General features: G+C 46.3%; 1 protein-coding gene across 5 annotated transcripts in view; it reads right to left on the reverse strand.

Moving 5' to 3' along the window:
* Positions 1-18,617, reverse strand: part of ANOS1 (anosmin 1) — a 696,329-nt gene that overhangs the window by 182,953 nt on the left and 494,759 nt on the right. Inside the window, exon 1 of one of the 5 annotated variants that reach the window (XM_032391222.1) lies at positions 9,825-10,106. The exons of the other annotated variants lie outside the window; for them this stretch is intronic. Within the exon in view, the coding sequence (XP_032247113.1) occupies positions 9,825-10,010 (186 nt within the window). The 5' untranslated portion in view covers positions 10,011-10,106. Of the gene's footprint in view, positions 1-9,824; positions 10,107-18,617 lie in introns of those variants that run through there. 5 annotated transcript variants of the gene reach the window in all.

Genomic DNA, 18,617 nt, shown 5'->3' on the forward strand with positions numbered 1-18,617 from the left:
CCACCATACAGAAGCGCAACGGCAGCCAGGAAGCAAGAACGAGGCTGAAGTCCCCAGACCGCTGTTCCTCCCAGACAGCAAACTCAGACTCTGTGACATCGAGGAGCCCAGCTATTTCCAAAACATTTCTGCAAGGATCACAGTAACACTCTGCTATTTTGCTAGACGAGTCAAAGTGGTGGTGGACAGAAACAAAACCCACTTACAGGAGTAAAACAACTCTTCATCTATGAAATTACGATTGTGCATTAAACCATCACGTATGAGGATTTTAAATGATACATGATTCTTATAGTTTCTTTCTTCACTTCAAAACTCTGGGCAACTATTTGCTTCAACGTCTGTCTCTCTCTCTCTCTCTCTCTCTCTCTCTCTCTAGCAGAAAATAAAGCTCTGGAGGGCAGGAAGTACATCTCGCTTATGCTGGGTTCCCTAGAACCTAAGATACTTGAAACATGATTGTGTTTGACAGATTCTTATTGGTTGGAAGAAAAATGTGGATGGTTAAATGCATAAGGGATGGGTGTTGATGGACTGGTATTTTTTAAGGCCTTTTTGTCATGCCATTACTCTTCCAATTATCCACAACTGTGCTACTCTCTGGTTCAGTGGTGCCTCAGAAGCCAATGAGAAATGTAGGAATATCTCCCTCAAAATCACCATGATTCTCAATTACATTACAGTTGATATTTCCACTCTGTCTTCTCTCACTGTTAACATCCTAAGAAGCAGGGTCATTTTATATAAATACTTGGGAATATGACAATTAGTGCTTGAGTTGTTGCTGTAAAGCCTTGGTTACCTTGCTTCCAGACCTTCAGTTTTCTTATCTGTAAAAGAAAAATAACACTCGCGACCTCACAGAGTTGCTGAGGAGGTCAAACAGATATTTTATGTGAAACTACTTTGTCAACACCGAGACACTGTAAAATGCAATGCCAAATACATTCTAACCTGTGGCTCAGTAACTGAGGAGAGTTTCTTAGTTTGGGTCCACCCCCCCAAGTTCAGACTGGGGTCCTGTTGTAGGCATGATGGCGAGGAGACGTAACGGGCAGCCTCCTTCTTACGCTCATCTGGGGCTCTTTCTTAGGGGCGCTGCAAGAGCTCCATAAAGATCAGATGAAGAGCATTAGACCTGCCACAGTGTAGCCTATGGTTCAACCAGAGCAGCAAGAACCAAGAAGAAGAGCTGTACACACAACTCCAAGTGTAATGGCCTGGGCATGTTCTTCACCTGATCTGCAGAGCAAGGGACGTGAGCTTTGTTACAGCTCCCAGGGCCAAGTTCCCAAACGCTGGCTGCTAGCTGAGGGACTGATACTCTATCCTGTCCGTGAGGAGCACTCAGAGTCCCCAACAGACAGACCAAACTGTTGCAAGACTCTGCATTTACTCATGCCGGTTGCTCTGGGCTGGAGTAACCCAAAGTTTGCGGTTCAGCTCAAGTGTCATCTCCTTTAGGACGCTTTCCCTAAAGGGATAAGCTCCTTCCTCAGAGATCTCACACAAATAACTATCCTTGCAGTTACGTGCGGACCAAAGCTGTTTACAAGTCTCAGCCCCTACTAGACTCTAAGATCCCCATGAGCAGGGATCTTACAGTCTATCTTCAAAACCGCTGCAACCCATCCATATTAGCTGAAATAAATGGAATGGATTAAAGCAGTGGTGTTGCTTTTTTTTTTTTTTAAGGGAGAAATAGAATGAGCATCTACAGTCTGTGATGTACATTAATATGAGCCATAAACACTGCTCCCATATTCCTTTACTTATTGGCTATCAAGGATAACTACTTTTATCCAACTTCCTTCACCACCAGGGAAAGTGCCTCCTCTCACCATTTGGAACCAATGTGTGAACTCTAAGGATGTGGAGCCAATTCTAGGTCCTGGGGGGACGTGGCTCCCTGGCTGCTTGCTGAATAAATCCAAAGTTGGTTAATACCTGAACTAACTGCTCCTCTTTCTCATCTTCCCAGACCTGCAGAGGTACCGTGGTTAATGCTGTCCCCTCACCCCATCGACTGTCCACCAGCCATACAACTATCTCAAGCTTGCTTTAACAGTACATACATTTCACATGGACAGTGAAGGAGCATGATGTGCTTATACATCGGGCTCAAAATTTGAAACCTTTTTTTTTTCCACTGAAATCATCGGGAGATATAAACTAAATCCAAATAAAATGTTCTGACTCTAAGTGCTTCTTCATTTAGAAGTTTTTTTTTTTATTTGTATAAAATCTCAGGATTTCTTTTTAAAGGGACAGTGGGAAAAAGTCTGAGCTGAGAGTTCTGAAAGCTGGTTCTTTCTCTGCTTCTATCTACCATCTCTATGTGCTTGAACAAGTCATTTCTAAAAGCATCAAGTTGTCCAATCTGAAAAACAACCGTGTTGAGTTAGATCAGGAATCTCTTAAGGTTCGTAGGTGTCTGAGACTGGGTTTCCTAGAAGCAGAGGCTGAAAAGGGTCTTCCTGCATATGTGATATATTGGGGGAAGCCCTCAGTGGAAACAGAGAAGCAAGCAGGAGAAGGAGCTAAGCAGGGAAGGGATCTCAGCTGGAGACCTGCAGAAGCCTGGTCCCATGCAATGCTCTGGAGCACAAATTGTACCAAAGAGTTATTCCCACAGGGAACTGGCGTCCTATGGCCTCCAGCAGGGAGCCAATGGCAAGATCTGCCCTCATCAAGGGAGGAGGAGACACTGCTTTGCTGGCAAGATGGCGCCCACCGGCAGAAGGTTAGTTTCTAAGAGCGAGCAGCAGCTGATACAGGAGCTGGGGGTTAAAGAGGTGAGGGACAGAAGGTCAGCAACAGCATCTACTGAGAAGGAATAGGTGTCTGTGACCTATTTTCAATATTTCAGAGACTCCAAAAGAAATTACACATTTTCCTAAGATGATGGTCCACAGGTAACTAAAAGGTCAGGAAGACGTCTTTATCGGTCTGCTCCGTAATGCAGGCAACCTCCTGCTGATCTGAAGCTTGAAAGAGTTAGGGGTATCTTTGATTAATGTAAAGAGGAAAAACTGGGTCACACTTAATAAATGCCATATGTTGATAGACTACACACTTCCACACTCTGGGGTCCAGAGTATGTGAAACAGTAATGTGCGAGGCAGCCGACACTGGAACCCGAAAGGTCTGTGAGCTCAGACAGATCTTCCAAAGGATAAGTTATGCAGTAATTTGCACAAGGGCACTGCGATGGGGGCATGTGCAAGTTTCCCAGTCCTGTTTTTCATATATACAATGTATTCTGATAACATCAATATGCTCTTCCGATTGTTGTCCAAGCCCCCACGCTCAAGATTATGTGAGAGGAAAATTCTGTAAAGCACTGCCAAGTTATGCAAAGTAACCTGTCCATGCCTGAATTAATACAAGCAGAGCCCACTAAGCCTTTCATAAGCTTCTGCATCCCTACAGTTTTGTTGTTTAGAGGTTTGTTTGTTTTTTTTTTTTTAAGTAATCTCTACCCCCAACGTAGGGCTCGAACTCACAACCCTGGGATCAAGAGTCGCAGGCTCCACCCACTGAGCCAGCCAGGCGGCCCCTAACCCTACAGTTTTATACCCATTCGCAGACATATACGAGGATAGGTTATATAGTACGATCTGGGGAATCCATTTCAAAGAATAACAACCTCCTAATTTATGATTAAGCTTTTTTATGTGGAAACACACCAACATTAACTTTTAACTCTTTTAACTTAGGCCTTCAAACACACATATATGCATACAGGGTATTATATGTAAATACATACAGATGTATCTGAATATATACAATATTAAAACATATATAGAAGTATTTATTTCTTAATGATACGGTGCCCAAAGAAAAGAACAAGTCAGTAAGTGTTTTTTAATGTGTTTTTAAAATGTTCTATAATAGTCACAATAAGATAGACTTTTAAATCACATTCAAGGAGAAACACTACATTACAAACACAAAAATATGCCACGAATAGCCTAGTGTTTAGTTTTGGTTCAATTCAGAAATTCTTAGAAACACAGCCAGAGATCCAGGGAAGCCAGACCAGGAAATATCAAGGCCAAAGCTGAGGAGGGCCCTTCTTCCAGGGACTCTCTAAACACCTGGCCATTCTGGAGTGTCACTTAAACTCACTGCAGGGCAATGGGACATGCCAGGGCTGGGTAAATTCACCACAAAAGTGCGCCTCCAAAAGTCTCTGAGCCTCGGGCTGATCTGTGGCTGCTAAGGGTTTTTGATGCGATAATTGTTTATTTACTTTTTCTTGGACGAGAGGCTGGTCCTCTAAGTAGAATGAGCTAAACATCAGCTTAGTTCTTCCCTTTTGCCAAAACAAACAGCTTCCCATTACTGCTGGGGAAAGCCTCTGATCTCTCTAATCAGCTACCTAAGCGGACCTATCCGTGGTACTTTATAGGGTGAATAATGTCCCATTAAGCAAGAATCTCTTACCACTAACAAAATTCTAGACCCACAGGGCCCAGGCTGCCAGCAACCCGCTACTTATCTTCCAACGCGAAGATCCCGAGTGGTGCCGAATTCCGGCAAAGCAGCAGACACACTCCCTCCCTGCTCTGTTGCACTTCGGCTACGATTTGTTCTCAAGTCCTATTCTCTCGAGCCTCCTTGGAGAAAAGAGAGGCCTAGAAAGAGCAGGTTCCAGGTCTCCTAATACTTGGTGCACTGACTATCTTTAAGGCTCTGACAGTGAGCTGCATGGTGGTCTCGCCTTGGCATATCCAACTAGCGTAAGAGAGGGAGTCACTCTTAAGTTAAATGAGATTCGCTGAGGAGAGAGTTTATTTCAGACAATATTCCCTCCTTTCCCTCTTCTTTGATATCCTAGTGAAGCTGAAAAAAACAAGGGTAGAGGTTATTCCCAAGTGAACATTTCTCAGCATCGTAAGCTTGAACGCTGTGGAAAACCCTATGAGGAACCCCCATGGCAAGTGGGCTTAAGCCCTCCCAAGGGTTCTGCACCCTTGAGTTACAAAAATCCACACCAGGGCCGCTTCACGGACATACGACCAATGCATGTAGTCCATGTTCAGGGGGACCAATGCCTGTGGTCACCATATTGAAATCTCAATGATTGTATCCTGAGTTGGTGTTTCACATGGGCAGTCTGATGGAATACCAGAGCTTGCTTCCGGAGGCTTGGAGCCTCGGATCTCGCATGATCCTGCCTCACACTGCTCCTTCACCTTCCCAGGAAAGGTTCTTGGCTCCCCACTCCCTTGTCCCTGGCACCCCAGTCTTCACCCAGCCTCTCCTTCCCCACTCCATGCCCTAAAATGACTGTCACACTCCGGCCCCTGCAGGGACCTGGACAAGAGTCCAAGGAGGGTTTGATGCATGCCTGAGGCAAAGTGTTCCAGAACAAAGTGATGGCTGTCCTCATCTCATGCGGGAAGCACCACCCTGTGTTTGGTGGGTGGGCAGCCAGAGTCCCAGACTCCCAGGGATGAAACTCATCCCTGGAGCAGGTATCTACTTGTATGATGGCTGAGCTGAGAGTTCTGAAAGCTGGTTCTTTCTCTGTTTCTATCTACCATCTGTACGTGCTTGAACGAGTCATTTCTAAAAGCATCAAGTGAGGAGTGTTGCAGTGGGGGCTGCAGTGGACTTGGGGGTTGCCCATTTGCTGTCGTCTGAACAGGAGGAGCGGGAGATCCCTGGCTCGACTTCTTGAGGACAACATCTAGAACAAAGTGCAAGGCATGGGTCTAGAAGCTTGCAGAAGAGGGTACCAAGCACGTGTTATGTGTGAGCAAGCATGTATGCATCTGGCAGACGGCAGGTTCCCGTGAAGGTCTATTAACATCCTGCAAGATCTTCTTGTGGGACTGGGCACGCCACACAGTGCGCACCCTGGCGGGGGGGGGCTCTCTCTTCCCTCTTGTCACCTTCCTGAGTCTCGCTTGTCCCTCCAGCTATCTCAAAGCACGCTCCAGGCCAGGAAATAGAAATTGTGAAATGCCGGTGATTCTGCATACAAGTTAAATGCTCTGATGTTTGCCCGTTAACACTGGCACTGGATAATATAAAGATGAAGAATAAAATCCATACTAATCACTTAATTTTTAAATTTTTCTTTACTGAGAACAGCACTGAATAGCACATTTGAAACACCATGACAAATCGCAAGAGCCACAGAAGAAGGAAAAAGCGTTTTATATTTTAGTTCCTTTAACAACACTCTCTTTTCTTGCTATTTGAAATACTGGACCACACATTTTCATTTTGCACTGAGTCCCGAAAATTAGGTAGTCATTCTTGAAGTAAATTAACCAATTAACCAATAAAATCCTAAAAAGAAGAACACAACCTAAAACTGATAGCCACCCTCATTCAGAACCCAGCTCCACTGTCTATTGCTGTGTGAGTAACCTACCTTCTCAGCACCTCTGTTTGCTTATCAGTTAGGGAACAAATGGTACTTTCCTTATATGGCTGCTATGGGGATTAAATGAACTTGGACTTGTAGGACACCTAGAACAGAGGCTGGTACTTACTAATCTTCCCATTAGTGTTAGCTCCGTTGCCACCGTCACTTTCAGTATCCCCAACATGTGCTAGGATCTCCACCTTGCTGGGCAGGTACTTATCTCCCACGGGACACACGAGAGGCTGGAAGTTCAGGAAGGTGATCTGCCCAAGCAACCCATCTGCAAAGTGGCAAGGCTGATGCAGAGCAGATCTGCCTCGTTCCAAAGCTCACGTCCTGCTCCAGACCCCACAGCCCAGATCTCCTGTTCACTTCATGGACAGAAGGATGTCCTTCCCAACCACCTCTGTTAGTGGGATTTTAAGGACGTTGTGCATATGGTATGCGCAAACTTGAAGTGGCAACGTGCCCAATGCCCGGCACATGGAGCTGGAAATGGATATCCTGCAAGGTGTTAACTTGCACTGTTTCTTTTCATGAATGCGGCCAGCATTTAGTAGGGATGTGATGCAGTTCAGCCATCCGTCTCCCTTTCAGTATGAAATTCTGAACTCTTCCATGTCAGGGGCTGTGCCAGATAATTCAGGAATCCCCCCGTCACCATTCCCCTCCCCATGCATCAGTACTGAATCGCTTGGGCATTCAGGCTGGTTGAGGGCTGCAGGGCAGACAGCTGAAGCCCACCTGCATGGCCGAAGCAAAGACACCAGGTGAGCACCATCTACGTGCAGCCCTACAGCCTTGCTCCTGCAGGGCTGGGCGGCTGGAAAGCGTGTGCAATTAGGGTTAGAGACCATTAGATTCCAGCCTCCCCTGCAGGCCTGCCACTCCAGGGCACTGCCCCCCGCAGCTCCGAGTCTCTGTCCACACCGTGAGCGCATAGGTTGGGGTGTCCATAGCCGAGCCCTGGCAGCATCACCTCTAAGAGTCCACACGCTTGGCTGGCCTCAACAGTGGAGACAAGCCTTCTTCCATCCTGAAAAAGATGCCTAGAACTGTATGAGAGAAGTTGAAAATGGCCACCTGCTCAAGAAACAGCCTTCTGCTGGGGCTTCTTTGCACAAGTGGGTGGGGTGACCCTGAGAGAAGGGGCTCATGCACAAGCTTGGGCTCGCCCCGCCTCTCCTGCCTGTTAATAAATTCCACGTGCCCTATAAGGAGCCGGCATCAGCCTGACTCCTCCGTCATCTCCCAATTATTTAACAAGGGGGAGGGACAGGGAAGCTTGAGGGTTCATAAGGAGAGTGTGTTGCTGCCTTTTCAAATCTTAAGAAAGCATAATCCCTGCAATTTAGGTAAATCAGATAGGCATTACCAGGTTAGGGTTAACCCACCACGAATGGCTTGGCAGTTGATGGCAAAAACAGCAGTTATTAAGTCCTAACAGTAATTTGCAGCTTATTCCAGCCCAGCTAATTAAAATGTAATCAGGATTGTGTGGCAATGTGTATTCTGTCAGCAGTTTTTCTTCCGAAGAGAAATCATGCCAGGAGACCACAAGAAAAGCCTTTCACGGGAATTGGCTTGATCTAAACTGCTTCTTTAGCCGCTTAAACTGCTAAACAAATAAATTACAGCAACTGACAATTCAATAAGAAAGAGAAAGAAAGAAAAAGAAAAAGAGAAAGAAAAAAAGAGAAAAAAAGAAAAAGAAATTAAGACAAAGAAAGACAGAAAGAAAGAAGTGTTACTCTTTCTCTCCAGGAATGGGTCGCTCTGCTTTGTTTTCTGTTGATGAAACAACAGTGGAGCATCTTCTCAGGAGAGGGGCTGACAGCGCAGGGCAGGGCGGATTTGAAACCAGGTGGCTGGGGAGGAGCCCCCTCCAGGATGTGCGCGTAATTTCAGCGCAGGACGCGAGCACTCGGGTTTCCCTTTCCCTGAACAATCAGGAGGGACGCAGAGTGTGCCAGCTTCTCGGAAAGCCACGACAGGTTGCTTCCTTAAGAAGGCGCACTCCCGCACACGCAAACTTCGCGAGCTAGTGCAATCTCTGAAGATCCCGACCGTGAGTGCCTGTGCCCTTGGGCGCCAGCTTTCATTAGCTCTCAGGCCAGGACGAACACCCTTAAGGCTACAGAGATACGTCCCAAACTCCACCGTCATTACAATCACCTGCTTTCACAGCTGAAAACCCAGGGCCCCTTGGAAAGCTCCCTTTACGCTGACCAGGCGGGAGGGGCGCCCAGTTTATTTCCTGAGATCAAAAACCTGCCAAAGAGTCCCGAGTCTCCTTCTGGCCTCCTCAGTCCGCCCTGCGGCAAGAAGGAAGTTAGGGTCTTGGAACAGGTGAGCCGCTAAGGACAGAGGCGAGAAGGCCAAGGGGAGAACGAGGGCCCTCGAGAGAAATAAGGCGTCTGCGTGAATGATTTCAGACTGCGCGCACTCGGATCGGCTGCGAAAGGCAACCCGACGCGCCTCCGCAGAGTCCGCAAGCGGCGCAAATGCGCCCCCAGCATCCCGGGTTCCCACGCACGACCTGCGGGGACCCTCAGCGCTGTTGCTCCCCCCAACACCAAGGGTCCCGGCAGTCCACAGGCAACAAGCGTGCGTCCCCCTGAACGCCCAACATTCACAGTCATTCACACACACGTTCTTGCACACCCAAGCTGGAAGGACCTACGAGGGCTGGGGGAAGACACTGACCCCAGGACCCTCCTCCGAGCATCCCAACGCGGCCCTTTAAGTCCCGTACCCCCTGAGTCTCTCCCCTTACTGTCCACACTGTCCACTGACTAGACCTAGAAGCTCCGGGGCTCCGAACTGGGGAGCGCACAGCTACCACCCCCCGCCTCCCCAACACACACGTTCTGGAACACACGACGGACTGGGAGCCCCTGGGGCTCCAGGGGTGGGCTGCGAGCTCCGGGCCCGCCGAATGTGAAAGCACCGCTCGGTGGAGACAAAAGTATCGACCCGCGGGCACCTGCGGGGCTGGGCGAGTCGCGCGGTCCCCGGGCGCAGCTGGGCGCGCCTCCCGGCCTCGCTCACAGTGCTGGCGGCAGCGGGGGCCCCCGAGCGCCCGGGAGTTCGCGGGACTCGCCCCCAGCCCGAGGTCCCGCGCGCGGAGGTCCTGGGAAAGTAACAAATGCTCACAGCCACGCTCGGCTTCTGCACAGCCGCTCTCCCTCCCCGCAGAGAGCGCCCCGCGTTTTCCGCGGGGAACAGGCGAGTTGGGGAAGATGCTGCTGCACGTTTCTTTTTCCTTTCGGGGGCAAGGAGGAGGCTGGAAAGGAGGGCTCGACCACGTCGACTGTGAGACCCACGCCGAAGGAAAGCGGGATCTGCCGGCCGAGCCCGGCGAGAAGTTTGGGCGCCGAGGCTGGGAGGCAGGCGCCGCGTGCGCCCCGCGCCACGGTCCCCGCGGCGGTTCCCGTACCTGGAAATGCTGGAAGAAGGCGGAGATGCGCGTGATCTGCAAGCTGAGGCACCTGGAGGAGCAGCGGGCGCGCTGGACGCTCACGGCCGACAGGGACTCGTCCAGCCGCCGAGCAGCCAGGCAGCCCCCGGAGGCCGCCAGCCAGAGGCAGAGGGTCAGGGCCGCGCCGGGCGCCCCGGGCACCATGGCTGCGGGTCGGGGGCGCGGGCGCCGGGCGCTGGCCGAGGCTCCCAGCTCCGCGCCGGGGCCGCACTGCCGGGAACCTCGCGGCCGCCGCAACTCCGCTGCAAAGTTCAATCATTCAACTCCAGCCCCGCGCCCGCCCCGCCAACCTCCTCCCTGCTCTGCCTCGAGGGGTGGGGTGAGGGTGACAGGCGGCCGCGCCATTGGCTGTAAGGAAAGTGAGTGACAGGGGGGCCGGGCGGAGGGCCGTGGGCAGGTCTAAGGGGCAGCGAGCCCCCGCGCTCAAAGGCAGGGCGGCGCCGGCCGGGTCTTCCCGGTGCGCCCACTCTGGGTGGTCGGTCTCCCACGCAGGCTCCCCCACAGTCCGCATTCTCCCCACCCCACCCCCCACCACCATCCAGCTAAACGTCAGGTGTGTGCGAGCCCGGGCCTGGGATGGAGGTGCCCTCTTGGAAAGGAGGGCCTCGGGACCCCCAAGGGCGTCCAACCTGCCTACGGAAGGACGCAGCGCCTCCAAGTTGTGGGCTTCCTCCCCAGGTTCTACCCCGGGTCCAAGCTTCGCTCCTACTTTCACATATTTGAATTTCCTTTTATTCCCAAGTAACAACTGATACGGATATAAGAGGAGTCAGAAGCCAGGCAAGGACATTTGACTGACACTTTCCTCCCCCCTCCACCCCCCGCATTTCTTCCTTTCTTCTTCCTCCCTTCTTTCCTCATTATTACCTGGAAACCGATCTGAGTACATAGCAAGTGCCATTTGTTAAACAGACACACACTACTTGCTTCCTCGGCTGTCTGTTTTTCTGGTAAGCACTACTCTCTCCCAAGGTAAGCGCCTCAAAACAGAAATCTTTCCCAAACTCTTGCCCTTGAATGTGGCCCCCAAGACTCTTGATTCAGCCTCACCGTCTCTTGCAATCTTTTCCCAGGCTCTTTGGCTACACGTGCTCTCAGTCCCCAGAGAGGGCCGTGCCCCGTAAAGAGCTACGGCAGCATTTATAATCCAGCACCTGTTACAAGGTTCATGCTGCCCTGAGTTCCACCGGGAAGTGAGAGCAGGGAGGCCGGGCGCCCTAGAGAGAGCTGGGATGTGATCATGAAGGCTGCGCTTGGCGCATGGGGATATGCATATAACGCAGTTGAGTCAAAGAGACCCATATGCACACGCATACTCAGGTGCACACCACCTGACTGATAGCCGGTGCCCGGACCTCCCCACATTCTCATACAGAATGGGACTTACGGGTTCCAAAACCTACTACCTCCATAAGCACACAACTAAGCACAGCTAGTGTGTAGATGCACTCGACCTGCCCAAAGATTCATCAGAGTGGGATTCCTCTCCCCATAGAGCTTAGGCTCTTTCCCCAATTTCCAACCTTTCCCCACCCCCATTTTTCCGCACATTTTCCACTCTGTGATTCTGAGCTCTTCCTGTTAAGTTATAATGACAACCATCTACAGTTATCCTGTTATACCTATGATTCTTTTTCAAGTACATCATCTTCTGTGTATATTTCTTCACACGGTTAAGTCAGCAAGGCCAAATGGAATTCACTGCCTAGTGTGTTTCCCCATGAATTTTTTAAAAACCAGAGTGGTCTCTTTCAAAAGGTCCTGCAGGAAGAACCAGCTTCGTGGGTGTGCGGCCTGGCCAGTCGTACAGAGCTCCATCCTAGGAAGATCACATGCGGTTTAATGTTCTCCTATCACCATCTTGATTTTAATTCTGAACGAGGCTTGAGTTATGCAGACAGCCCTGTGTGTAGGTTTCAGCAACACAATACTGCACTTGAGCGGGAAACATAAAAAATTTAGGCATGAGCTCAGTTTAAAAGACGCTCAGAGTTGTGAATGGAAATCTTTTTTTTTTTTTTAATATTTTATTTATTTGACAGAGAGAGAGAGAGACAGCGAGAGAGGGGATACAAGCAGGGGGAGTGGGAGAGGGAGAAGCAGGCTTCCCGCCGAGCAGGGAGCCTGATGCGGGGCTCGATCCCAGAACCCCGGGATCATGACCCGAGCCGAAGGCAGACGCTTAACCGACTGAGCCACCCAGGTGCCCCTGAATGGAAATCTTTTTAAAGTCTGTTAAACACTTAATAATGACTAGAGCAAAGAAGCTAACCATGATGACCCCAAGCTGGTAGGTGTAGACGGCCTTAAAGCACTGAATGGAGGAGTGACATCTGAATAGAGGAATTGTCTTCGAATTCACTGGGAATTACTAAAAACATTTCCAAAATCTATAGCAGAGGCTTCCACTGCATTTAACATTTAAAGTTAAGCAAATACCTGGTCTTGGTGAAAGCAAGGATATTATGCATGCCTACATTTTCTTATGGTATCTTTGATTTATAACTTTGCGTGTCATATCATGAAATTTATATTCTAGAAAGTGAAATCATAGGGACAAGAATGCTGAGCTTTTAAAAACAGCTTTTAAATGTTCAAAGGGATCACTGTATTTTTTTAAAAAGCAGTGTGCGTGCTACTTTTATGGGTTCCATAGCATATTCATTTCCATGAATAAATGCATTTTATAATAAACCACAAAAGAGAACATCTAGTCCATTGAACAGAAAGCTTGGGATTAAACATATAGGGCCACCTCATGCACATGTTAAAATTATACTTGCGATAATACTGCTTTCTTGTTTTAGAATTATCGCAGACATCTTCCGTGACTATGCCTGCCTTTTTTATGTTATCTATTTTAATTTTAGTTTGAAGTAACTTGTAAAAGGAAAACATTTTGGTAAAGTCAGAATAACAGTTAAAATCTAAGTTTTTTATTCTGCTTCTATGTGCCCGATTTATTTTGCGGCTCATAGAAGCTAACTTTTGATAGGACTGGTTAAGTTCATGAAGATCTCTAAGTTTATGAAGATCCACCACATGGGAGGAGAACCATAGTGTATAGAAGGAATGATGGATAAATGGATGGGTGAAAATTGTCCAGATACATTGGTAAGAAAGAGCTTAGCAAGGCTTTGCTCAAAGTCAACTTGAACCCCACAGTCTGAATTGGTCTGGAGAAGAAATGAACCTTGTATTGACTTCACTTTGACTTTAAATAGACAAAACACCCATCCAGCAAGGACAGTGGGAAAGAGTTTTAACTGACCCTTATTTCTATCTATGTGAACCAAGACCGAACTGTGTGGCCCGTCTTGGTCAGGTTCTAGAAGAATCCAAGAAGTTAGCTATATTCTTCCTTATAATTTTTTTAGGATATGAGTATCTTCCTTTCTTTCCTTCCTCCCTCCCTCCCTTCCTTCCTCCCTCCCTCCCTTCCTTCCTTCCTCCCTTCCTTCCTTCCCCCCTTTTTTTACCATAGAATAAGAACCCTCTGAGAAGCTTGCTAAAGGTATACTCCAGAATTCCACGTTCAGAGATTCTGGCTCAGCATATGTGGGTAGGGCACTGGAATCTCAACTTTTAAACAACACCTGGTGTTCCTATAGCCATTGAACCAGGGGCAGGTTTGACAGATAATTGGTTTAGAAAACAACCCACTAAAGATGGATTTCAGTAGCATTTACGGCTTTTTTGTTGTTTAAAGTAATTTTTTTAGGTATACATGTTGATATGGATTGGACACAGCTATCTATTTCTTAATAATCATATTGCTATACTTTTTCCAGTACATTCCAGTCTAACAACATAGTGTTAGACTTATTTTTTCAGACTAGCAGTTTATCTTTTCAAAAGCTTCCCAGCTGCATTTGATAAGAATAAACTATGAAGGAAACAAGCATAATCTTTTCCTAGATACACCCCTCTTGAAAAAGCAAATTGAGAACTCACTCTAAAATTGGGGAAGACCAATACTTAAATTTGATGGCATTTATGAGGTCCCCGGTCATTAGCTATAGGGGACAGTGAAGCGAGGGGAGGGAACTCACATGAGTTTAATTGCCTTCATTTGATGATGTAATAACATGCACCTAGTCTAGGAAACTGCAGTTGACTTCTGGAAAAGAAAATGTGAGAAAACCAGGAAATGTCTCCCTGCTAGAGCCGTGACCCATTCTCACAACTACATTTGCAGGCTAAGTTCTCAGAATTTTGGTAAGAAGAGTCTTCTAGATTCTTCTTTAACTGCGCTTTCCTTCTCCAGACTTTATCCCTTCTGCTTAGCTTGGAATTACATGATCCAGGGAATTCCAAGGGCTCTTAAGAGGAAAAAGTAGTGAAATGGGGAGTATGGGATGCAGTTAACAACTGAATGGATACATATCAGATTTCCATCTTTTGTAATATGATTTCAGGCAAGAATGGCGTGAACCTCTCTGGCACGGCTTACTGCCCTGGTCTCTGACAGCCAATTTCATCCTTTTACAAATGGAAATGATAAGTTTATGCAATAGGGCCATTGAATATACTGTGCTTTGTAGAAAAGGACACACACATTCATTTGCAATCATCTGTTGTTTTTTTTTAATCACTGTGTACTGTAGAGATCCTATTTGGGGATAAGTTAAGCATACGACACATTTTCCTCTTCGGTGAGATTATAAAAATTCAGAGTTGCTGCGTTTACATGTTTAAAGGTATAAATTTTATTAATCACTTTGCTATTTACTAAGATTTTACTAGGAAGCATCAGAAAACTGCTATTTCTTTTGTGCACTAAAGAATAGCTTAATGAAATTTTAAATTTTTCTGGGCAAATACACAAAGGATGGTTAAATAACATGATTTCAAGCTACTCCTCCTTTTCATGAGCTTGTCTCCCTGCCCTTTTGCCTCTCCTCCCCCAAAGTCACCATCAATCTATCAATTAGTATTAAATTTGGTACCTGTTCTGCAGGCATGCTAAGAGCCTATTCTAGATTAAGTCATCACTAAAATTTTATTCTGTCACTGCAATAATTTCTAAAATTAAAAGAACTACTAAAAAATAAAATGTGTCAATATGCATTTTCATGTTCCAAGGATCCACTGTATGGTAATCGTTATATTCAACTGTGAATGCTTTTTCCCTCCCAGCACCTACCGCCAGAAATTTTTAGCTTTAGCACATTTAATGGCCTCTGCTGATTTTAGCGTCTTACTGAGCATAGCAGCTGATGGACCATGCCAAGAATATTGGGTTTTGGAAACCCAATACATATAGCCATAAAATAAGTACTTAATAGTCAAATGTAGGGAACTATTTAAAATACAAAAAGTAACTTGTGTATTTCCGGTTCTTGACATGACCAAAATATCACTGGTTTGCCCCCAACATATATTTTGAGAATCATAAGCACCTTAAAAGAAATTGAAATTATACCATTTTTACTAAATCTTTAATAATATAACTTTAAAAACCTCATTTCCCTCTTCTGACTGGCCTAGTTTTCATGTGAAATAAATAATGAATTTTTCAGTGAAATTCATATTTAAAATTTTGTAGAATCACACTTTTTAAAGCTTTTAAACAAGGAAGTTCTAATAAACAATCATACTTTTATTCTGTTCATTCCTAAACATGAAAAGAAATCTACAGGTGCTCTTCAGAAATACTGAAATTCTATTCTGTTTAAAGACTTAAGTGGGTTTTCCTTCTTTGATGTTTGGAGCCCATTGAAATTTACATTGAGCCACTGTAAATACCATAGATTTGGAGAGCTCTGACAATTTACAAAGGCAGCTTTTAACGGGAAACAGCGCCACATGCTGGCCACACCAATAAAATGCAGCCACAGAGCCCTTCACCCGTGATAACCTAATTTTAGGACTAAATTGTCAGCTCTAAAGCGTGAATCTGACTAGGATGATCATGCAGTGTTCTCCATAAATAGTAACTAGATTAATGCCAGTGTGGATTTAAACACAGAAAGGCTTTCCTGTGTAAATGCAGTCACACTAAATTACAGAAATGAGCACATTAGTCTTCAAATGAATTTTTTCTTAGCTTTTAAACACTTTTTTTTTAAAGATTTTTTATTATTTACTTGAGAAAGCGAGAGCATGAGCGGGGGAAGGGTCAGAGGGAGAGGGAGAAGCAGACTCCCCGCTAAGCAGGGAGCCCGATGACACGGGATTCGATCCCAGGACCCCAGGATCATGACCTGAGCTGAAGGCAGACACTTAACTGTTTAACCCCAGGCGCCCCTTTAATCACTTTTCAACCTATTCACTATAACACTGAATGACAAAGGCCAACTGTCTGTGTTTTATTCGAAGGAGCTTCTGTTCAGAACACCTTTGCAGCTTACACATCGCTTGCTTCTTAAGATTCACCAAAATATGAGAATATATGAATAAAATTCACCACCAGGGGATACTAATGCACAAAAAGGTGACAGGTTTTATCTACAGTGTTAGCAGGGGAAAAAAGAAGAGCCTTTCAACACTCATGGGTCACTTCATACAAGATGTTCATCTTGTCAAGAGATTAAGATAAACACATTTAAGACCGAGAAGGAAGCACCGGGATACCCGGACACCAGGTGAATAGACCAATGAATGCAACTAAGACATGAGTTTATATTCCTCTTCTGAATCCACGGGGGCTTGGGGGGGGGGGGGGCGGGGGAAGCATCCTGTAAGACCGAAACAGAACAAAACCAAAAAAAGTCTGGGTCTATTTGCGGGATTTTCTCCAGTGGCTATAACTAGCCCCAGCTGGAGAATATTCTGCCCTCTCATTGAATTTGGGGCATTTCAACGAGTCAGAAATCAAAGGTCGTTCCCTTCCCTTCTCCATCCAGGTGCTTCGGTACTTCGTAATGCCCACCCCTTCTTCACACCCTCACAACACTCCCTTTCACACAAAGTGTTGACTGAGTTCCAGAGAAGGAATGCCAAGGCCAGGGGCTCACTTTGCTCTGTTTCCGCAGCGATCTGTGTTTCCCTGGGACACGGATGGACAACAGTTAGATGCCAAAGATGGTAAATGGAATTGTCCTGTGGCTTAAGTGGGATTCCGAGTGGGAATATTTTTCCCATGGTCCTTCTGGATATTGTACCATGTCAAGAAAGTACTCAGTGACATGATAACAACTTCTCGGCTCATAAAAGAACTTAAGTGAAGGAACCCACATGTATTCAACCCTTTCTTTTTCTCCTGCAAATAATCAGAAGCTACCATGGGCTAGCATTCGTCTATGAGAAATTTATTTTCAACATCTTGATAGTCATAATGTGAGGACTGTGCTAGGAAAAATGTGCGGTTGAGAGCAATCATACAGACTGACAGGTACCTGACTCACTGATACATAATGAGCCAGTGAATCACGACGAGAGCTGGTTAACTCTTTCACATTAGCAGAGTATCACTACTTGAATGACTGTTTCCTGGTATTATGCACCATGGAAGAAATGAAAAGAAGTAAGTCCTTTCCTGTTTTCAAAGAACTAAGGGCACCTTTTTATTATTAATTTAATACCAAAGACTTTTTGCCCTAGAGGTTTTATCCACCCCCACCCAAAAAATCAAGTGAAATTATAATTATGTCTGCAAACTTTTTTCAGTTAGGACTTTATCATAATTGCCTGCTGAGATAGGAAGGGATTATGAGAAATGATATTGTTTGAAGACTAGAAAGGGTGAAGAATATCCGTTTGGAATCAACCCAGCATGGAAATCTGAGTTGCAGGAACAAGGGATGTGTCTTTTTTTTTTTTTTTTTTTTTGAAGATTTATTTATTTGAGAGAGAGAGAAAGAGAGAATGAGCAGGAAGGGCAGACGGAGAGAATCTCAAGCAGACTCCATGCTGAGCACAGAACCAACACAGAGCCTGACCGGGGCTCGATCTCATCACCCTGAGATCACGACCTGAGCCGAAACCAAGAGTCGGATGCTTAAGGGACTGAGCCACCCGGGTGCCCCTGGGGATGTGTCTCCCATACAGACTCCTTCACTTCTTTACATCTCTATAACTTCTCCTTGTAAAATAGAGATCTTAGTAGAAACCAACTCCCCAGATTATTTTGAGATAATATTTCAAAAGGACTAGGTACAGCCCTTCAATAAATAACGAGTACTCAAACTAGACAAGGTAGATAAGCATTTACAGGATTAACCAGTGAATTTATAAGTTTTGTTTTGGTTTTTAACTACTCTTCTGTTTTTTAAAATTTTTTTTAAGATTTTATTTATTTATTTGAGAGAGAGACAGAGAGCGAGCATGAGCAGGGGAGAAGGACAGAGGGAGAAGCAGGCTCCCCGCTGAGCAAGAAGCCCGATGCGGAGCTCGATCCCAGGACCCCGGGATCATGACCTGAGCCAAAGGCAGATGCTTAACCAACTGAGCCACCAGACACCCCTTTTTTATTTACCATAAACTTTATACCAGTGTTTCTCCACCTCGGCACTATTGACATTTTGGGCTGGGGATTTGCAGTGGGGAGCTATCCTGTGCCAGGGGGAGCTTAGCTGCCTTCCACCCTCTGGAAGTCAGCAGCTACCCACCCACCCCAACAATCTGTTATATCTCCAGATAGACCCCCGTGTCCCCTGAGTGGGGGAGCAAAACTGCTCCCAGTGGAGAACCACTGCATTTGAGCAATCATCCTGTAGTTTAGAAGAGTCTGTTCCCGTTAAAGGAAAGGTGAGCATGATTTTTAAGTGACTTCTGAAGTAGACGTTAGTTTCTGAACATGAAAACCAA

This window comes from Phoca vitulina, unplaced genomic scaffold, assembly GCF_004348235.1.
Source record: "Phoca vitulina isolate PV1807 unplaced genomic scaffold, GSC_HSeal_1.0 scaffold60, whole genome shotgun sequence".
Lineage (NCBI taxonomy): Eukaryota > Metazoa > Chordata > Mammalia > Carnivora > Phocidae > Phoca > Phoca vitulina.